The sequence below is a fragment of the Oncorhynchus mykiss genome, chromosome 30 (assembly GCF_013265735.2).
Source record: "Oncorhynchus mykiss isolate Arlee chromosome 30, USDA_OmykA_1.1, whole genome shotgun sequence".
Classification (NCBI taxonomy): domain Eukaryota; kingdom Metazoa; phylum Chordata; class Actinopteri; order Salmoniformes; family Salmonidae; genus Oncorhynchus; species Oncorhynchus mykiss.
In genome coordinates, this window is record NC_050570.1 from 20,064,916 (window position 1) to 20,085,686 (window position 20,771).

Consider the following 20,771-nt stretch of genomic DNA (forward strand, 5'->3'; position numbering starts at 1 on the left):
TCCCTTTCCACAATGATAGGCCTGGTCTGGCACTGTTCCTTTCCACAATGATAGGCCTGGTCTGGCACTGTCCCTTTCCATAATGATAGGCCTGGTCTGGCACTGTCCCTTTCCATAATGATAGGCCTGGTCTGGCACTGTCCCTTTCCATAATGATAGGCCTGGTCTGGCACTGTCCCTTTCCATAATGATAGGCCTGGTCTGGCACTGTCCCTTTCCATAATGATAGGCCTGGTCTGGCACTGTCCCTTTCCATAATGATATGCCTGGTCTGGCACAGCCCCTTTCCATAGAAAACTACAGCTCAGACAACAGAACATGAGCTATACAACCATTCATATTAAGATCTGGAAAGAAAAGGCAATCATTTGGAGAAGACGCCTGAACATCCCTAAAGGACCACTGCTAATGCACAGTGTCTTAGGATTTCTGGAAGGCTTATGTTCCTTATAACAGCAGAGATAGATCCCTGGAAGAAGCTTCAAATCTGCAGACAAACCGCACAAGGAGCATCAACTGATTTCAAGAGAGGGCACTGTTAAGACAAAACTGGAGTTTCAGGCTTCCCAATTAACATTTAGTCAGAGGAAGGACTTTGCTCTTTAACCAGTGTCAGTGGACAGACATAAAAGGCACTAAGAGGATAGTAGGTTTGTTGCTAGCCCTAGAAAATGAACAGGAATACATTCATAGCTCACAGGTATCTGAAATGCAATCCCAAAATACTCAAAACCTATCAGTACAAAAATTAAATGTAAAAAAGCGTGGCCCCTTTTTTTTTCTTGGATCTGGGAGACTATGGCTACTTGTCACGGCTTTTTACCCCCCACCACTAAAAAGGCAATTCAGAAATGATCCTTTCCCCAGAAATTGAGCCCTTTCATGCACATCAAGATAGAAGGGGGGAGGGGGTGTCAAGGTTCAGCTTTCAAAGAGGAAGTGAAGGGAAACTGAACAGACAAGAGATGAACCCCATCTAAAACACACTACCACCAACAGGCACGTACACAACTTAGTACCTGCATGTGTGAAGACACTCTGGAATGGGACCCAAATGCCTCTCACAGTGTGTGTGTGTTTAAGGGCTGTTGCTTGTGCTCAAGCTTAAAGAGTCACTAACCAAAGATATCATCCCCCTAAAGCCTCTGAAATGCTCACCCAGACACACGCCCAGACACACACACACACACACGCCCAGACACACACCCAGACACACCCAGACACACACACCCAGACACGCCCAGACACACGCCCAGACACGCGCCCAGACACGCGCCCAGACACACACCCAGACACACTCACCCAGACACACACACACACACTCACTCACCCAGACACACACACTCACTCACCCAGACACACACACACACACACTCACTCACCCACACACACACACACACTCACACACCCAGACACACACACACACTCACTCACCCAGACACACACACACTCACTCACTCACCCAGACACACACACACTCACTCACTCACCCAGACACACACACACTCACTCACTCACCCAGACACACACACACTCACCCAGACACACACTCACTCACCCAGACACACACTCACTCACCCAGACACACACTCACTCACCCAGACACACACACACACACACACTCACTCAGACACACACACACTCACTCACCCAGACACACACACACTCACTCACCCAGACACACACACACACACACACTCACTCACCCACCCAGACACACACACACTCACCCAGACACACACACACACACACTCACCCAGACACACACACACCCAGACACACTCACTCACCCAGACACACCCACACAGACACACACACTCACTCACCCAGACACACACACACTCACTCACCCAGACACACTCACTCACTCACCCAGACACACACACTCACTCACCCAGACACACACACACTCACTCACCCAGACACACACACACACACACCCAGACACACACACACACACACCCAGACACACACACACACACACCCAGACACACACACTCACTCACCCAGACACACACACACTCACTCACCCAGACACACACACACTCACTCACCCAGACACACACACACACACACTCACTCACCCACCCAGACACACACACACTCACCCAGACACACACACACACTCACCCAGACACACATACACCCAGACACACTCACTCACCCAGACACACCCACACAGACACACACACTCACTCACCCAGACACACACACTCACTCACCCAGACACACACACACTCACTCACCCAGACACACTCACTCACCCAGACACACACACACACACACCCAGACACACACACTCACTCACCCAGACACACTCACCCAGACACACACACCCAGACACCCAGACCCACACACACACACACACTCACTCACCCACCCAGACACACACACTCACTCACCCAGACACACACACTCACTCACCCAGACACACACACTCACTCACCCAGACACACACACTCACTCACCCAGACACACACCCAGACACACACACCCACCCAGACACACACACACACACACCCAGACACACACACACACACACACACACACACCCAGACACACTCACACCCAGACACACTCACTCACACCCAGACACACTCACTCACACCCAGACACACTCACTCAGACACACACACCCAGACACACACACACTCACTCACCCAGACACACACACACTCACTCACCCAGACACACACACACTCACTCACCCAGACACACACACACACTCACTCACCCAGACACACTCACTCACCCAGACACACACACACTCACTCACCCAGACACACACACACTCACCCACCCAGACACACACTCACCCACCCAGACACACACTCACCCACCCAGACACACACACACACCCACCGAGACACACACACTCACCCACCGAGACACACACACACTCACCCACCGAGACACACACACTCACCCACCGAGACACACACTCACCTAGACCGAAAAATTCCTACAGAGAAATGAACTCCAGCTGAGAGGAGGGGAGGAGTGTTGTGTCGACTAAGGGAGTGTGAGTGGGGAGGGAGGAGATAGAGGGGGGAAGTATTGGGTTTGCAAAGGCTAGAAGTGAGGGGGGAGGGCAGGAGGGGGAGGGAGAGTAGAGTGGTCGCATTCCACAGTTCTGCACACAGGCTGCTGTGCTGTTCTCCACAAGAAGCATATATAATACGTCTCCTGCCAGATCCAGTCCAGACAGGCCAGCTCCTAGTCCTGTCCTCCAGTCCAGTCCAGGTTAGAGGGACAGTGGCATAGCTGCTCTCTCTTACTCTGACCTCTCTCCTCCCCTCACCCTGTTCCTCTGTTCTTCTCCAGCGACAAGTGAAAGTGTGTGTTCTGTTGTTGTTCTGTGGTTTAGCTCTGTCTGGTGTGTGGCTGTAGCTTCTGTTACTACTCCCCCCCAGTGGGGGTCCAGGGACTGCGCTACGGGCTTGCTGTCACGTTGCTGTGTCCTCCAGGTAGCTCTGTAGTTTGCGGACGGTCGTCTCGTCCAGAGAGAACAGGTCAAAGTCAAAGGTGGTGTTGGTCACGTTGAAGTGCCCCGTCTCCTCAATAAGATTCACTATCTAAGGAGAGGAGAGGACTTAGATGACTACAAATTCACATTGATGATAACACAATAGCGTGGCCTGATAGTGTGATGGAAAAGTATGTTTTGTAACATGTAACCTGACCACACACACACGGCTAGTCATTGCTCCATACCTGCTGTAGGACGTTGCGCTCCCTCAGAGCCATCAGTCTGCGGTGGAGATCCACCAGCTCCTCTGTGTAGGCCTGGAGAACAGGAAGAGAAGGGAGTTTGTGGTTAGTGGAGCACTCCTTTAGTCTACTATTAGGTATATGATTACTGATTAACCAGTGTTTTCTACTGCAGTTTTACACCAGGAATGTGTGGAGTGCTGAGCTGGTAGTGATATATCTATAATAGTGGTGATAGAGCAGTATTGTAGAATTTGAACACTACACTGGTAATATAACCACTTAAAACAGATGTTTGAACACAAAAATAAGAAACAAAGGTAATGTAAAACTGTGATTATTTACCCTTCCTACCTTCTCGTATCCTTTCTTCAGCACCTTCTCTGGGCGGCTGCAGATGTCTGGGCTCTTCCTGCCCAAGACCTGCTCAGAGGGAGACGGAACACAGAGACAGAGAAATGGAAGAAAGAGTGAAAAGCAGATAAACAGAGATCAGAATGGGAAGGATGGTGCTTTAGGAGAGCAAAAATTGACACACCACCAGTCTGCTGTTGTGGTGCTAGGAATACAACACACTGCTTAGCCATCAATGATAACTACTGGTAATAACCCAAACGTCAACAAGGTACATGTGCAGAGGTTCTCTCAATCTCGTCGTTCAAAGACTCAATCATGGACACTCTTACTGACAGTTGTGGCTGCTTTGTGTGATGTATTGTTGTCTCTACCTTCTTGACCTTTGTGCTGTTGTCTGTGCCCTGTTTTGTGCTGCTGCCATGTTGTATTGCTACCATGCTGTGTTGACATGTTACTGCCATGCTGTTGTCTTGGGACTCTTTATGTAGTGTTGTCCCTCTTGTGTGTTCTGTTCAAAATTTGTATTTCATTTATTTTAATTTTTAATCCCAGCCCCCGTCCCCGCAGGAGGCCGTCATTGTGAATAAGATTTTTTTCTTAACTGACTTGCTTAGTTAAATAAAGGTTAAATAAATAAGTAAATGTATATTAGCTCAGCAAAAAAGAAACGTCCCTTTTTCAGGACCCTGTCTTTCAAAGACAATTTGTAAAAATCCAAATAATTTCACAAATCTTCATTGTAGAGGGTTTAAACACTGTTTCCCATGCATGTTCAATGAACCATAAACAATTAATGAACCTGCACCTGTGGAAGTCGTTAAAACACTAACAGCTTACAAATGGTAGGCAATTAAGGTCACAGTTATGAAAACGTAGGACACTAAAGAGGCCTTTCTACTGACTCTGGAAAAACACCAAAAGAAAGATGCCCAGGGTCCCTGCTCATCTGTGTGAACGTGCCTTAGGCATGCTGCAAGGAGGCATGAGGACTGCAGATGTGGCCAGGGCAATAAACTGAAATGTCCGTACTGTGAGATGCCTAAGACAGACCTATAGGGAGAGAGGACGGACAGCTGATCGTCCTCGCAGTGGCAGACCACATGTAACAACACCTGCACAGTATCGGTACATCCGAACATCACACCTGCGGGACAGGTACAGGATGGCAACAACAACTGCCCGAGTTACACCAGGAACGCACAATCCCTCCATCAGTGCTCAGACTGTCCGCAATAGGCTGAGAGAGGCTAGACTGAGGGCTTGTAGGCCGGTTGTAAGGCAGGTCTTCACCAGACATCACCGACAACAACATCGCCTATGGGCACAAACACACCGTTGCTGGACCAGACAGGACTGGAAAAAGTGCTCTTCACTGACGAGTCGCGGTTTTGTCTCACCAGAGGTGATGGTTGGATTCACCTTTTTCTTTCGAAGGAATGAGCGTTACACCGCGGCCTGGAGCGGGATGGATTTGGAGGTAGAGGGTCCGTCATGGTCTGGGGCGGTGTGTCACAGCATCATCGGACTGAGCTTGTCGTCATTGCAGGCAATTTCAACGCTATGCGTTACAGAGAAGACATCCTCCTCCCTCATCTGGTACCTTACCTGCAGGCTCACCCTGACATGACCCTCCAGAATGACAATGCCACCAGACATACTGCTCGTTCTGTGCGTGATTTCCTGCAAGACAGGAATGTCAGTGTTCTGCCATGGACAGCGAAGAACCCGGATCTCAATCTCATTGAGCACGTCTAGTACCTGTTGGATCGGAGGGTGAGGGCTAGGGCCATTCCCCCCAGAAATGTCCAGGAACTTTCAGGTGCCTTGGTTGAAGAGTGGGGTAACATCTCACAGCAAGAACTGGCAAATCTGGTGCAGTCCATGAGGAGGAGATGCACTGCAGTACTTTATGCAGCTGGTGACCACACCAGATACTGACTGTTACTTTGATTTTGACCCCCTATGTTTAGGGACACATTATTCCATTTCTGTTAGTCACATGTCTGTGTAACATGTTCAGCTTATGTCTCAGTTGTTGAATCTTGTCATGTTCATACAAATATTTACATGTTAAGTTTGCTAAAAAATAAACACAGTTGACAGTAGGACATTTCTTTTTTTGCTGAGTTTATATATATTTTTAAATACCAGTTTGAAGGAGAAATTAAATATTTAATGGTGCTACACATAGAACTTATAACTGAATTTCTAAATTGTAACTTCTGACAATGTCCATATTATAGCTGGCGCTAATAGTGGAATGATAGTGTTTCACATTATTACTTACCCGCCAGTGTTGTGATTGGCTGTGAAATTTGCTTATTGATTTCTCCCGCCGGAGCGGCATCCACTATTAGTGGCAGATATATTATGGATGTTTTCTGAAACTACAATGCATAAAATTCTCTAAAATCCAATTTGTAATGTTAGCACCTTTTTTGTTTTTTTTGTTGTTTTGAATTTTAAAAATGTTTCTCCCCAATTTTGTGGTATCCAATTTTTTTAGTAGCTACTATCTTGTCTCATCGCTACAACTCCCATACGGGCTCGGGAGAGACGAAGGTTGAAAGTCATGCGTCCTCCGATACACAACCCAACCAAGCCGCAATGCTTCTTAACACAGCGCGCAGCCGTGCTTTACCTCCTTACCGGGGGAGCCATGCTTTACCTCGTTGCCGTGCTTTACCTCGTTGCCGTGCTTTACCTCGTTGCCGGGGGAGCCGTGCTTTACCTCCTTACCGGGGGAGCCGTGCTTTACCTCCTTACCGGGGGAGCCGTGCTTTACCTCCTTACCGGGGGAGCCGTGCTTTACCTCGTTGCCGTGCTTTACCTCGTTGCCGGGGGAGCCGTGCTTTACCCCGTTGCCGGGGGAGCCGTGCTTTACCCCGTTGCCGGGGGAGCCGTGCTTTACCCCGTTGCCGGGGGAGCCGTGCTTTACCCCGTTGCCGGGGGAGCCGTGCTTTACCCCGTTGCCGGGGGAGCCGTGCTTTACCCCGTTGCCGGGGGAGCCGTGCTTTACCCCGTTGCCGGGGGAGCCGTGATTTACCTCGTTATCGGGGGAGCCGTGATTTACCTCGTTACCGGGGGAGCTGTGCTTTACCTCGTTACTGGGGGAGCCGTGCTTTACCTCGTTACTGGGGGAGCCGTGCTTTACCTTGTTATTGGAGGAGCTGTGTTTCTGTGGAGGTGGCACCGGGTCTCGACTGGGGCGGTGCGAGCCGTCACTGCTGTCACTCTCACTGTCCAGGCTCAGTCTGACAGGGAACAGAGGCAGAAAGCTCTCATTGTGCCCTATTTAGCACAGGGATCCTGTGTATATAGGTGGTGGGTGGGCACACGTTTTGCAAAAGGATTAAGAATTCCAATTGTTGTTTGCAGCTCAAATGATTAAAATCTTTAAAGTAACACATATAAAGAACAGCTAACACGTGCTTATTTGCTAGAGACAGGCACACTGTTTCATAACGCCACAAACATTAACAGCCAAGCAATGCTAATTTCCTAAGGAGTAGACGAACTGGTGAAAATGACATAACTACAGAAGCATCAGAGGTCTATGACACAGTAACGTAAAGAGTGAGAAAGTGAGAGAGACTTACCGTGAGTCACGGTTGGGCGGGTTGGTCTTGACAGGCGTCCCTTCCTCAGAGCTGCTGTCGTCATCTGACTCCTCTGACTGTAGGTCCTCCACCATAGAGCGCAGTGGGCCTAGAGTAAGTACACACCGTTAACAGAGAACATTTTCTAAATGCACATATTTGACGCAACACAACCATCAATTAAACATCTGAATAGCTCAGCCTAAAAGAGGGATATTAAAAAAATATTATAACAATTAGCAACAGTACCATTCCTACATTAAATCACAAGCCATGCCCAATAAAGACAACCAATGTGTCAGAATGACCTCTCCAGTGGATGTGTAAATCCCATGTTATCTGTCTAGAGAATGATAGGCTTACCTTGGCCTTGTTTCTGTCCAGGCTCAAAGTCAGATTCTGAGCTGGAATCAGAGCTGGAGCTTGAGTTAGAGGGACTGGAGGGGGCTGACTGCTCTGATTTGGATGAGGCTTCATCCTCAGAGTTGGAGTCGTCAGACTCAGGCAGCTTCTTGGGCTCCTTGACCTCCTGAGTGTCGGGCTTGCTGCCCTTGGGCCAACGACCCTTCTCCTTGGGGGGTTTCTTCTCTGGGTAGCCAGGGGCGGCTGCAGACGATGAGGAGACCCTGGGAGAGGCTCCGGTGAAGGGCCCTGCAGCTGCCCCTTTAGACCCCTCTGAGCTGCTCTTCTTCTGCTTCTTGGCACTGGGTTTGGGAGACTCCACAGTGGAGGGCCGCTTCCCGGGGCCTTTGGACTCCAGCGGGCCCCCTCCTCCTCCCCCACCACCCCCTCCCCCCCCCTCCTTTGGGGGACATGCCCTCCATCTTGGCCTCCTTCAGGGTGAGTTTGGGCTCTTTGAAGGCAGCCTTGGGAAGGACCTTGCCCTCATCTTTGACTTTGATCTCTGCTGGCTTCTTGGACGAGGAAGAGGAGGGCTCGCGGGCGCTCTTGCTGCTGCCCCCTCCTCCCCCGTCGCGGTCGCTGTCACCCTTGGACCCCGCCTTGCTCTCAGAGTCTTTACGGGGGCGTTCGCGGTGCTCCTTGGTCAGCTTGTGGGGCTTGGGCCCTTTATTGCTGCCTCCACTGCCCTCTTTACTGGGCTCCTAAAGACATGGACAAGTACACATGATATCAAACTCACATCCCTATTCAATTAGGTGCTGGGCTGTAAATATATAAAATAAAGGTAAGTATGGGCCATTCATGCAGGTGCTCCGCCACATATTTCTTGATTGTCAGCAAAGAAAGATCTGAGTGGAAGCATCATAACTGAGCTGATAATCACTCTGCTGTCAATGCACTTAGCCAAATGCCCACTGAAGGACTAACATTGTACAGTGGGGCAAAAAAGTATTTAGTCAGCCACCAATTGTGCAAGTTCTCCCACTTAAAAAGATGAGAGAGGCCTGTAATATTCATCATAGGTACACTTCAACTATGACAGACAAAATGAGAAAAAAAATCCAGAAAATCACATTGTAGGATTTTTTATGAATTTATTTGTAAATTATGGTGGAAAATAAGTATTTGGTCAAAAACAAAAGTTTCTCAATACTTTGTTATATACCCTTTGTTGGCAATGACAGAGGTCAAACGTTTTCTGTAAGTCTTCACAAGGTTTTCACACACTGTTGCTGGTATTTTGGCCCATTCCTCCATGCAGATCTCCTCTAGAGCAGTGATGTTTTGGGAATGTTGCTGGGCAACTCCCTCCAAAGATTTTCTATGGGGTTGAGATCTGGAGACTGGCTAGGCCACTCCAGGACCTTGAAATGCTTCTTACGAAGCCACTCCTTCGTTGCCCGGGCGGTGTGTTTGGGATCATTGTCATGCTGAAAGACCCAGCCACGTTTCATCTTCAATGCCCTTGCTGATGGAAGGAGGTTTTCACTCAAAATCTCACGATACATGGCCCCATTCATTCTTTCCTTTACACAGATCAGTCGTCCTGGTCCCTTTGCAGAAAAACAGCCCCAAAGCATGATGTTTCCACCCCCATGCTTCACAGTAGGTATGGTGTTCTTTGGATGCAACTCAGCATTCTTTGTCCTCCAAACACGGCGAGTTGAGTTTTTACCAAAAAGTTATATTTTGGTTTCATCTGACCATATGGCATTCTCCCAATCTTCTTCTGGATCATCCAAATGCTCTCTAGCAAACTTCAGACGGGCCTGGACATGTACTGGCTTAAGCAGGGGGTCACGTCTGGCACTGCAGAATTTGAGTCCCTGGCGGCGTAGTGTGTTACTGATGGTAGGCTTTGTTACTTTGGTCCCAGCTCTCTGCAGGTCATTCACTAGGTCCCCCCGTGTGGTTCTGGGATTTTTGCTCGCTGTTCTTGTGATCATTTTGACCCCACGGGGTGAGATCTTGCGTGGAGCCCCAGATCGAGGGAGATTATCAGTGGTCTTGTATGTCTTCCATTTCCTAATAATTGCTCCCACAGTTGATTTCTTCAAACCAAGATGCTTACCTATTGCAGATTCAGTCTTCCCAGCGTGGTACAGGTCTACAATTTTGTTTCTGGTGTCCTTTGACAGCTCTTTGGTCTTGGCCATAGTGGAGTTTGGAGTGTGACTGTTTGAGGTTGTGGACAGGTGCCTTTTATACTGATAACAAGTTCAAACAGGTGCCATGAATACAGGTAACGAGTGGAGAACAGAGGAGCCTCTTAAAGAAGAAGTTACAGGTCTGTGAGAGCCAGAAATCTTGTTTGTTTGTAGGTGACCAAATACTTATTTTCCACCATAATTTGCAAATAAATTCATAAAAAATCCTACAATGTGATTTTCTGGATTTTTTTTCTCATTTTGTCTGTCATAGTTGAAGTGTACCTATGATGAAAATTACAGGCCTCTCATCTTTTTAAGTGGGAGAACTTGCACAATTGGTGGCTGACTAAATACTTTTTTGCCCCACTGTATGTGAGCAGAGCAGTGCGAGGAGCATCCCCAATTAGACTGGAGCGCGGAGCAATATTCCCAAATGCTGGCGCATCAACCTTCCTGCCCGCTCCAACTTCACTCCAATAGAGCTCACTTCACGAACTTAGGGCCTTCCCGGCCCAGCATGCATTTGTAGTCTACTTGTGTGATGCTATAGACCCTTGCTTTAGCTACTGTCACGGAGTTCGCTAAAAATATTTTCAGAAAGAAACAAACAAACAAACAGGTGCAAAATCAAGGTGGCCAAAAGCAAAAGAGGGAGTGCGGTGATGTAATGTCAACAACAAAATAATCATTGTGGACTTCTGAAAATACACATAACCCAGAAAGCACGATGGTGTACTTACTATGTGCACATGCTAAAAGAAAGGAACAAGGTGGGTAGCTAATTAAGTGTGTCATTGTAGCAAAGTATTTATAAACAAAAAATGTAATCTCTTAAAAGTTTCCTTTATTGTTGTTCTATTATCTACACAATAGGCCATAATTGATTTTGGTGCAATTGGCCTGGCAACTTTCAATTAGCTTTCTGTTTTGATTGGGTTATTTAGCCTAAAAACCTTTAGGCCTACCTATAGAAAATAACAACTCTGCATCCCTGCCCAGCAAGAATGGCCAAAAGGGTGTTTAGCGTCCCCAGTGGATTTGCAAGTGAGGAGTGGATGTTCTTCGCTACTGGCCTGCTCTCCAGGCACCATCACATGAGCCTGAAACCAGACTCTGGCCAAACCCGTGTTTCTAAAAATGAATTAAAAGTGGCCCTGTAGACTGAGCCTAATAAGGCATTTTTCGTTTAATTTCTATTTAATTCTAAGTCACAGCCTATATGCCAATTTATAGACAATGATTTAATGTTCGTTTAAATGTTGTTTAAATGCTGAGTGCTTAATGTCCTTGACTTCTTACCTGCCTAGTGTGTCGCAAATGCTTAACAATGTATTTCTTTATAGGCTATAGCCTTGAGATAATTGAAATAATTCAGCCTAAATAATACATTTCCATTCCTTCTCAGACTCCCTGTCAGGCTTCTGACCTATTTAGAGTGTTTATATGCTGTTTAATATGACGTGTAGCCTATTTGAAATGATGATCGCTTCTTACATTTACCTTTTCATGTTAATTAAAATATTTTTTCAAATCATATGGTTTGGTTTCAATACTTCAAAACCAAATGGTAGGTTCAGGTAGTCACAAAAATAGATTGGTGTTGGTTAAATTGTGATTTTAATGAATGGAGTGAATTTGGAGCAGCAGTTTTTCCTTCTGTGAGCGCGGAGCATTTTTTAGCGGAGCGGTTGGAGAGGACGTGGATTTCCAACCGCTCAACTCCGATCACATACTCGGCACAAAATGCATGCACATATCCACAACGCAGAACATCGTCCATGTTGTACTATGATAATTCAACAGGGTGGTAAATGCTAAACCAGGAAAGGATGTTTGTAATCATGCAGGTTTATTTGGGATCAACTGTGACCTAGAGTAGGCAGCGAAGTCCAGCTGAATTAATGAAAGGATCCCATGATATAATTAAAGGCTTGGGAAACAAAAAGGTTTGCCGTCCCTGATCTCAACTGTATTCTACTCTCCTATTCTCCCTACCCTCTGCTGTATTGACTGGTTGAGCAATCCTATACACATTCCTATACCTTCTTTCTTATCAGTGTACTAGTCTAGGAAGTGCTGCTCACCTTTGATCCATGGGAGGTCTTTGTCTTCTTGGGGTCTGAGAAGGCAGACAGTGGGATGGTGGGGAGCATGGGGTAGTCTGGACTGGGCCTCGACACCGCCTCTGCCCCTTCTGGCACCACCATGACCTGAGAGACAAACAAATAGGGAAAAGAATGAGAACACACACCAGGGTTGGGATCAATTCTGAATTGAGTTGCAATTTGCTCTTTAATTCCAATTCAATTCAACTGGCCAAACCCCACAGAAAGCTGAATTTAATTTGAAGTCAAAGGAAGTAGAATTTAATTCAAGGAAATTCCAATGGCTTGTTTATTCTACACATCAGCATATAAATGTTAATTTTGACATAATGTTTGGTTATCAGTACCATGTAGTATGTTTGAAGCATAACATTTCATTTAAAAAAAAAGTGTCCTAAAACAATTTCAAATAATTAAAGTGGTCTGAAAATATTTCAAGATCATGTTGTGGGTTGTCTATAAATCATTCATAATTCCCTTAATGTTTTTCAATATCAGAATACATTTCCCAGAATGCATTAGATCAAACACTGCAGTATAGAAGGGAACCATGTAACATCTCATGACAAAAATGTTTTACAGTTTGACATCTTTGCGTTCTAATCAAACTAATATGTGAAATGGTATGTGTGTATTCTTTGCATTAATAAGTGGCATTTCCTTTTGATAAAATATTTGTCAAATGAATGAGACTTTCATGTTTTAGTTCAATTGGTTTGAATTAAATTCCACTTCCTTCAATTCAAATTCTGCTTTCTGTGGGGTGTGACCAATTCCAATTAAATTTCAATTCAACCCTGAAACACGTCAACAACATTCCCTCTTGCCATTCCACTTCCCACTTATTCTAACCCATCCCACATCCACCCTGTACCCCATCCCCAGCTCACCCCTCCAGCCTTGACCAGCTTGCGCCTGAACTCCCGGGTGGGATTGTTAAAGGTGAGCTTCTCACAGCGCAGGTGATTGACAGGGGGGTTCCCCTCCAGGTTCAGGAAGAGGTCATAGTTGAAGCACACCTTCTTGGGCTCCTCCTGTAAATAATAATGAACATTTCTAATTAGCCCCGCCAAGCCCTTATCAGAATATTATCAGCTAACAGTAAGAATAAGCGATTCCCTGACCAAGTCAATAAGAGGCATACCTGGAGTGCACACACTGATAAGAACTAACATTCCACAGTGGGAGAGAACTTCAGCAAACAGTAGAACATTTTGGTAAACAAATGGATTCTTTCTGATCACCCGCCACTTTCAGAGCATGCCAGGAGTCATAGGGTTACAGATACAGGACACAGTAAAAACATTCACAGCAGATAAACTGAAGGCCTTTTTAAAACAGGCGCTACAGTGACATGAAGAGGAGTTTCAGCCAGACAGACAGCTGACAAGACACCAGCCAGACCAGCAGCCAAAGGCCCACTACTAGCATGACCAGTGTCACACACAGCCCCAGTATCACTGGCACCTAAACCTGGTGTCTACACACACACACACACACACAAATACTGTCACATGACAGACTAGAAACAGCACATGAACCATTGAGGAAATTAAAACAAACACATGAAATACCAACCAAATGACATGAATATTGACCAACGACCCACAGGAAAACACCCATCTTATACAGATTGTGCCGGATAATATAAACAAGCCATTGTAAGGAGAAATATATCCAATGTGATTTCAGGAGAAGGCCTTGAGCACCAGAGGAACTCTAATCCATTAGGAATCACATGCAACAGTGGCCCATATCCTGAGGGATAGATTGACACTGTTAACATAGTACCATTACAGAGGCTCTGACAGAGCTCTCACCTTGTTCTTGAAGTAGACCTCGATGGGCATGAGGAAACCTGCATAGCCCGACTCCTCCACTTTATATGGTGGCTCCTTGCATACTGCAGAAACAACAACAGCACATCAACATACATTCAGGAGGATAACATCAATGGCCGTTACTAGAAGGCTAATGTGAACTAGTGCCAGCCTCCCATTGAGAGTCAGTCATTACAACCTGAAGCTAAAAGCTTATGGGAGCAATAATGTGCAATAACCATAATGACCGTGGACAACGACCCAAAGCTTTGCAGTGACTTAATGAGACGAGATGTGCCTGGTCTGGAGAACACATCATGTTTATTGAAGTTCAGCACAAATGGACCAAATCTGACCGAGCAACATGCATGCTTGATGTAGAAGGCAACGCTCTGAAGGCCTTCTGTGTGTTTGCACTTCACGCTACCGTAGAATACGTTTTACAATATTGATTTAAACTGTTGTCAAGGTGAATTCTAGGGATGTGCAGCTTTCCCTTTCAAGACGATTTGATACATGGGCTCCGATACATTTTAGTTAGAAACTAAATCGGTGCAATTTGGTTTGATTAGAGAACAAATAGATGCACTAACAATTGTTGCATAAACACCTTAATTTTCCATTCTAAATAAAAATCTGCTGCTGATGGAGCTCATGAGCTGGGCCTCTGAGTTGTATCTGTACGATATTATTTCTGTGTGTGTGTTAATGTCTATGCTATATGTACTATGCAGGCACCTGAGTTGAGTCATAAGGCATCTACCACCCCACTACCGGATTGGGGGGACAATGTAGCCTGTTTTTTGCCCCCCCCCCACTTTGATTCTGAAATCACCATCACCCGCTAATTAACTAGTATTTTTTGCAGAGGAAGTGTGACCTAGTAATGTATCAATATACTGTATATCGTTTACAAATTAGCAATGACATAGCCAATGAATATATAGCTAGCACAACTTTGGATTTCAGCCTCCATCTCAAAATCAAAATGGGTTTTACCGTTTGGATGTTTACAATTGTGAGATATTTTCTGGCATCGGCCATCCAGTGCGCCTTGCAAAAGTGATTATTGTCCCAGTTATGAAATAATCAAATTTACCCTGTATATTTAAAAATTACCATATACACGGATTGTTTAAAGCAAAACTACCAAAACTATTACTGATGATGATCAAAATAAATGATATTTTAAGCCAGGGTCAGCAGTTAGGCTTTAGTCAGATGACAGTTGTCTCCGGTAGCTTACTTTTATTCTGGTAAAACGTCATTTTCAACAGCGCATAGATGATAATAATAACCTAGCAAATTACATAGGTTGTCACTCAACTAATAAAGCGTAATATCACACAAGCCATTTTATTATTTGAACGCTGAAGGTGCCGCACAGATGTGCAAGATCAGGAACAGCGCACAGTTTGACTAGGCTCCTGATATTGACTGGGGTTGTTCGGAATCCAAAATGATCTGTAGATCAATGACCGTCAACACAGTTACATGCAGTTCCACCCTGAAGGAGTGGACACATCAGTTGTCAGAAAATATGAGGTATTTTCGGAAGGTAGAAAGAATGTAAGGAGAAAAATAAAAAAAAGTGTGAACTGGTGATTCATAAGGTTTTAATCGATTTTCTGACCTATATGCTACATTTGGATCGGTTCGGGGTCCATGGACCGATGCACTTGAATCTTAAACATTTGAATCGGGGACCAAAGCGCATCAGTGAATTATTACATCCATAGTGAATCCCCTCTCCTATCCCCAGACAAAAACAAACAAAACCAGTTTCAGCCAGGTACGTGTGTGTGTGTTTGCGCACGAGCAAGTGCGGTTGTTGCGATGGTGTTTTGTCTGACCCACCTCTCTTGGGTTTGGGGAAGCTCTCGTGCAGCCTGAAGACGACCTTCTCCACAAAGTGTTGTATGTCCCCCGTCTCAGGCCCTCGCACAAACACCATCCAGTCATGGGTGAAGCCCTCCGAGGTTACTTTCTTCCTCAGCTGGGCTCGATGTCCTAGCTCCAGCTTCACCTGGACTGTGCACTGCAGACACAAGGTCAGACATACAAAAACAACTATTAGCATCTGAAATTGATCACTCATCGCAAGTTAGTAGGTTAGATAGGAAACAGTTTAGTTTATGGAAATTACAATTATTTGATACAATTGAGAAAACAAAGTTGTTTTTTATGAGATGGTCACATCAGAAACTACAGACTGTGATTCGTTACCGAGAACAATGATAGTAGTTGAACGGACATCCAAATGACATGCTGCAGCGATCGGGACAGCTACTAAAGAGGGATTGGGAAGAGAGAGGGACGAGGGGACAGAAAAGTCACTTTATGTCCTGGCCTGAAGAATGTGGGGATTTGGCACCTTCTCTCCACAGTCCTTGTGTGACTGAGTGGAGGGATTAGGGGGACAGGATTAAGATGAGCAGGTCTGGGACTCTGAGCCCCCCCGGCATCTCACCTAGCCATTCTGTGGCGGTAATGCCCTTAAACTCCAGTCGCTACCACACCCTAGGTCAGTGCAGCAGCCATTGAGCCCCTCCCCATCAACCAACCAGCTCCCCAGGATCACTGGCATCACCAAAAAACAGCTCAGAGATGACCAACCATTCATACACCGAGATCATCACAAACAAAATAGGTCTGAAATGGTTGGCATTGACTGGAGGAAAAAGACAAGATTCTTGATTCATTTGAAACATTTATGGAAACAGTATGATGTTCAGTAACTTCCTTTGGTTCACTTCCCTGCCACAACAGAAAGATAACAAAATACACTGAGCCACCATTATTGTTGCAAGTGACCCTCCCCCTGATCTAAAATGGATATTCTGAAGGGAAATGCCCTACTTGGCAGACAAGCAGAGTCTCACAACAATGAACCCCCACGTGCCATGAAAATAACACCCCTCATAACCAAGTTAATCTCCACTAGGGGGAAAATCATATGAAAGACTCCTTTGATGAGGCACACAGAAGAAGAAAAAAAATTGGCAAATGTCGCTGCACTCCCTCTGAAAAGAACCTGCTTCTCCGCTGCTTGAAGACAGCAGACTACTCTATCAACAGACCACAACAGGACACACCTGCAGCACTTTGAGCTCTGTACAGGTGGGCAGGCCCACCAGACACCACAGCCCTTACAGAGCTCGCACTCCAGTCTACTCCAACTATAAAACATGTCACTATCCCACCAATTTTCTGGTATGACCCTGTCCATCTCTGGTGCATTATTGTGAATTGAATGGTGATTTCATATGGCACAAATCGTACAACTAGACGTCATGATGCACAACAAGGCACATTAGCATTCCTTATCACATTTCCAGAAATAAGGCATGTAGCCAGTGGGCAATTTAGCAAAAAACGAATTTGTGATGGTCTCGATTTCAGACATACGATTATTTATAAAAAGTCTACATTCCATACAAACAAACCTTGAAATGTACAAAAATACAATTCCTATGTTAGGTGTTTCATGGCTGTTGATGGTGTACCGTTTTATATTGTTTGCCACTGAGTATTCACGGTAAACCGGCTAAAACGATTAGTCCTTCCTTGTCGTCACGGAATTCCACTGTTAGCATGCTTCAAAGGGGTAACACCGGACAGTGACATTTTCCCACAGGTGGATTCCATGAGTCAATTTGATATGGAAATAGAGTTTGCATTATCATGATGAGCATGAAAACTCCTACCTAGCTTGAGTAACAGTGGGTCAGAGTTACCGATACGATATTTCGAAAAATAAGATGGCCTACTAATGTCTGTCTATGGAAGTCAATGTGGACATGCATGGACGTTCCTCAATAAGTTTTCCCCCAACCAACCAGTGTCCAGCTAGCTGTTATACAATTTGTATCTCTAGGATTTTCAAATATCTACATTAGTGCACAATCTTTGCCTTTAAACTGGTGATGTAATTGCCGCTTTTCAATTCCAATTCGTCGCCGCTAGATACACACCCCTCCTTCCCTCCCCTCCACCCAGACCTGGAAAGAGCAATCCTTTCCACCGGCGTCTTGTAGCAGCTATTTACGTAGCTAGCGAAGGGCCGAGAACGCTAGCAGGTAGTAGCTCGTGTAAATTAGGTTATAAACTGGGAAAGGAGTAAGTTATACATCTTACTTTCTCAATATATACGTCCATAACACAAAATTAGGCAATAAATCCCTTTGTGTGCCCGTCTGATTGTGTGGCTAGCTAGCAATGCTGAGTTAAGCTAACGTTAGCCAGCTCGCTATGTCAAATACCGATGTATGCGATTGAGTGTGGGGCTAGCTAGCACAGCTCGTGAGCCAACTATGAGTTCGATTAGCAGGATTTTTTCGAGCACCAGGCATTCATTCCTGTCCCGGGCACAGCCTTCTAGTATTTTTTCGTTAAAAGTTCAGGATTCACGAGGGGACACAAAAGTCACTTTACCTGATTCTCCATGATTCTGTGGCTTCAGTGATTCTTCTAACGTTATTTATTTACAGCGGCGTTTCGCGAGGTTATTCCCTGCTCCTCATTGTGTGTCAATTTCAGCCTAAACCGGAAGTCATACAGCACCCCTCCCCTTCCAGACGACTACTGGCACGCAACCAAAACAGAAAGCTTTCTCATCCAATCAGGTAGGCAAAAATGTAAGCCATTTGTATTGCACCAACCGTAGTACTTCAGAGGGGGGACTTCTCACGATCGACAAATACAATATAAGTATTTTACGTACCGTCTACGAGTGAGCGAATTCGTTTTACATGGCCCGGTGTCCCGGGTAGGGAGGATTTTAATTTGTGCTACATTCCATTGGTCCTTAAATTAAATCTCTACACAACCGGCGCACCGGACCATGCAAAACGAATTGTCCCACTGATAGGGCGCTTGTCAGAATATGTAAATCAGTAAAGATGTTGGTCCAAATGTGGAACGCATATATTTGATTAGAAGTTACATTAATTTATCCTATAGTAACAGCGTATTGCCTCACAATTGAAAATCATATTCCCCAAGGAGTTCCTGTCCTTAATTGTATGTATAATTGAAACTGGGAGATAATTGACATTTTAACATTTAAATTGTAATCCAACACACTCATTTGTGACATTGACATTAGTCATATAACTTAGTTACATTGCTTTCTACTAATGGGTGAAATTTAAAAACGACTTTGATTTTGCTTATAGTAGGTTATATCATATTTTTCTTTGACTTATTGACGTCAATTTGATGTGTGATATTGGACAGAGTGTCAGAGTTCTCTCTCAGCCCTGGCCTCTGTGTCACTCACACTGATCCTGTCTTTGAGGCATGAATCAGGCTTTTTGAAATCCCCACCTGGCTGTCAAAGACATATAAACGTCACTTAGTCAATATATATTTTGCTTCTCCACTATTGAAGTGGTTGCCACGTTTGATTTAAGCCATCACTGAAAGGGTTTTCAATGAAATTGTATAAAATGTACAAACAGACGCACACACACACACATAAATCATTCATACGGGTTGTTGTTACCCAATATGTAAGTCATACATAAAGTCAATGGTTGTTACATATTTACAATTTAACAGGGGCTTACAAAATAAATAAATACATATTCTAATCTGTACACTAGATGTCACTGTTGCTGCTGACAGTTAACGGTGACATGTATCATGTTCATGCCCCAATTTCTTTGTGTCAGAAATCTATTGTATCTTTCAGGTAGGAATATGGCTTTGAAAAAATGTCTACAATGTACCAAATTATTTTACGTTTCTAGTTCATACTCTATTTATTTTCTTTCGGGGGGATTTCTGGTGAGTTTTCATTTTCCAGATATTTGTTCTTTTAGCAATGATCCTGAAACAAAACACTGTAGAGGTAGCAAAAATACGTAAAAATTACGTCTAATGCTCAATAGAGTTCCAATTAATATAAGGAAATCAGTCAATTGAAATAAATTCATTCGGCCATAATCTATACATTTCACTTGACTGGGCAGGGGCGCAGCTGGGGAGCCAGGCCCAGCCAATCAGAATCAGTTTTTCCCCACAAAAGGGCTTTATAACAGACAGAAATACTCCTCAGTTTCATCGGCTGTCCGGGCCCTGGTCTCAGACGATCCCGCAGGTGAAGAAGACGCATGTGGATGCCCTGGGCTGGCGTGGTTACATGTGGTCTGTGGTTGTGAAGTTAGTTGGACTTACTGCCAAATTCTCAAAAATGACATTGGTGGCTCATGGTGGAGAAATTAACATTACATTCTCTGGCAACAGCTCTGGAGGACATTCCTGCAGTCAGCATGCCAATTGCACACTCCCTCAAAACTTGAGATATCTGAGGCACTGTGTTGTGTGACAAAACTGCATATTTTAGAGTGGCCTTTTATTGTCCCCAGCACAAGGTGCACCTGAGTAATGGTCATGCTGTTTAATCAGCTTCTTGATATGCCACACCTGTCAGGTGGATGGATTATTTTAGCAAAGGATAAATTCTCCTTAACAGGGATGTTAACAAATTTGTGCACAAAATGTGAGAGAAATAAGCTTTTTGTGCACATGGAAACATTTATGGGATCTTTTATTTCAGTTCATGAAACATGGAACCAACACTTTACATGTTGGGTTTATCTATTTTTTCAGTATATTTAGAAA

The 20,771-nt window shown here is 45.0% G+C and overlaps 1 protein-coding gene across 1 annotated transcript; it reads right to left on the reverse strand.

The window, feature by feature from the left end:
• Positions 1-2,826: 2,826 nt before the first annotated feature.
• On the reverse strand, positions 2,827-18,775 carry LOC110521505 (protein ENL). Its single transcript, XM_036969246.1, is given in 12 exon segments — positions 2,827-3,575; positions 3,715-3,786; positions 4,066-4,134; positions 7,223-7,322; positions 7,668-7,776; positions 8,031-8,445; positions 8,447-8,770; positions 12,304-12,429; positions 13,215-13,358; positions 14,145-14,227; positions 16,002-16,182; positions 18,579-18,775. Coding segments are annotated over 12 exon segments (1,764 nt in total). The 5' UTR covers positions 18,591-18,775; the 3' UTR covers positions 2,827-3,446.
• Between the last annotated feature and the right edge of the window lie 1,996 nt (positions 18,776-20,771).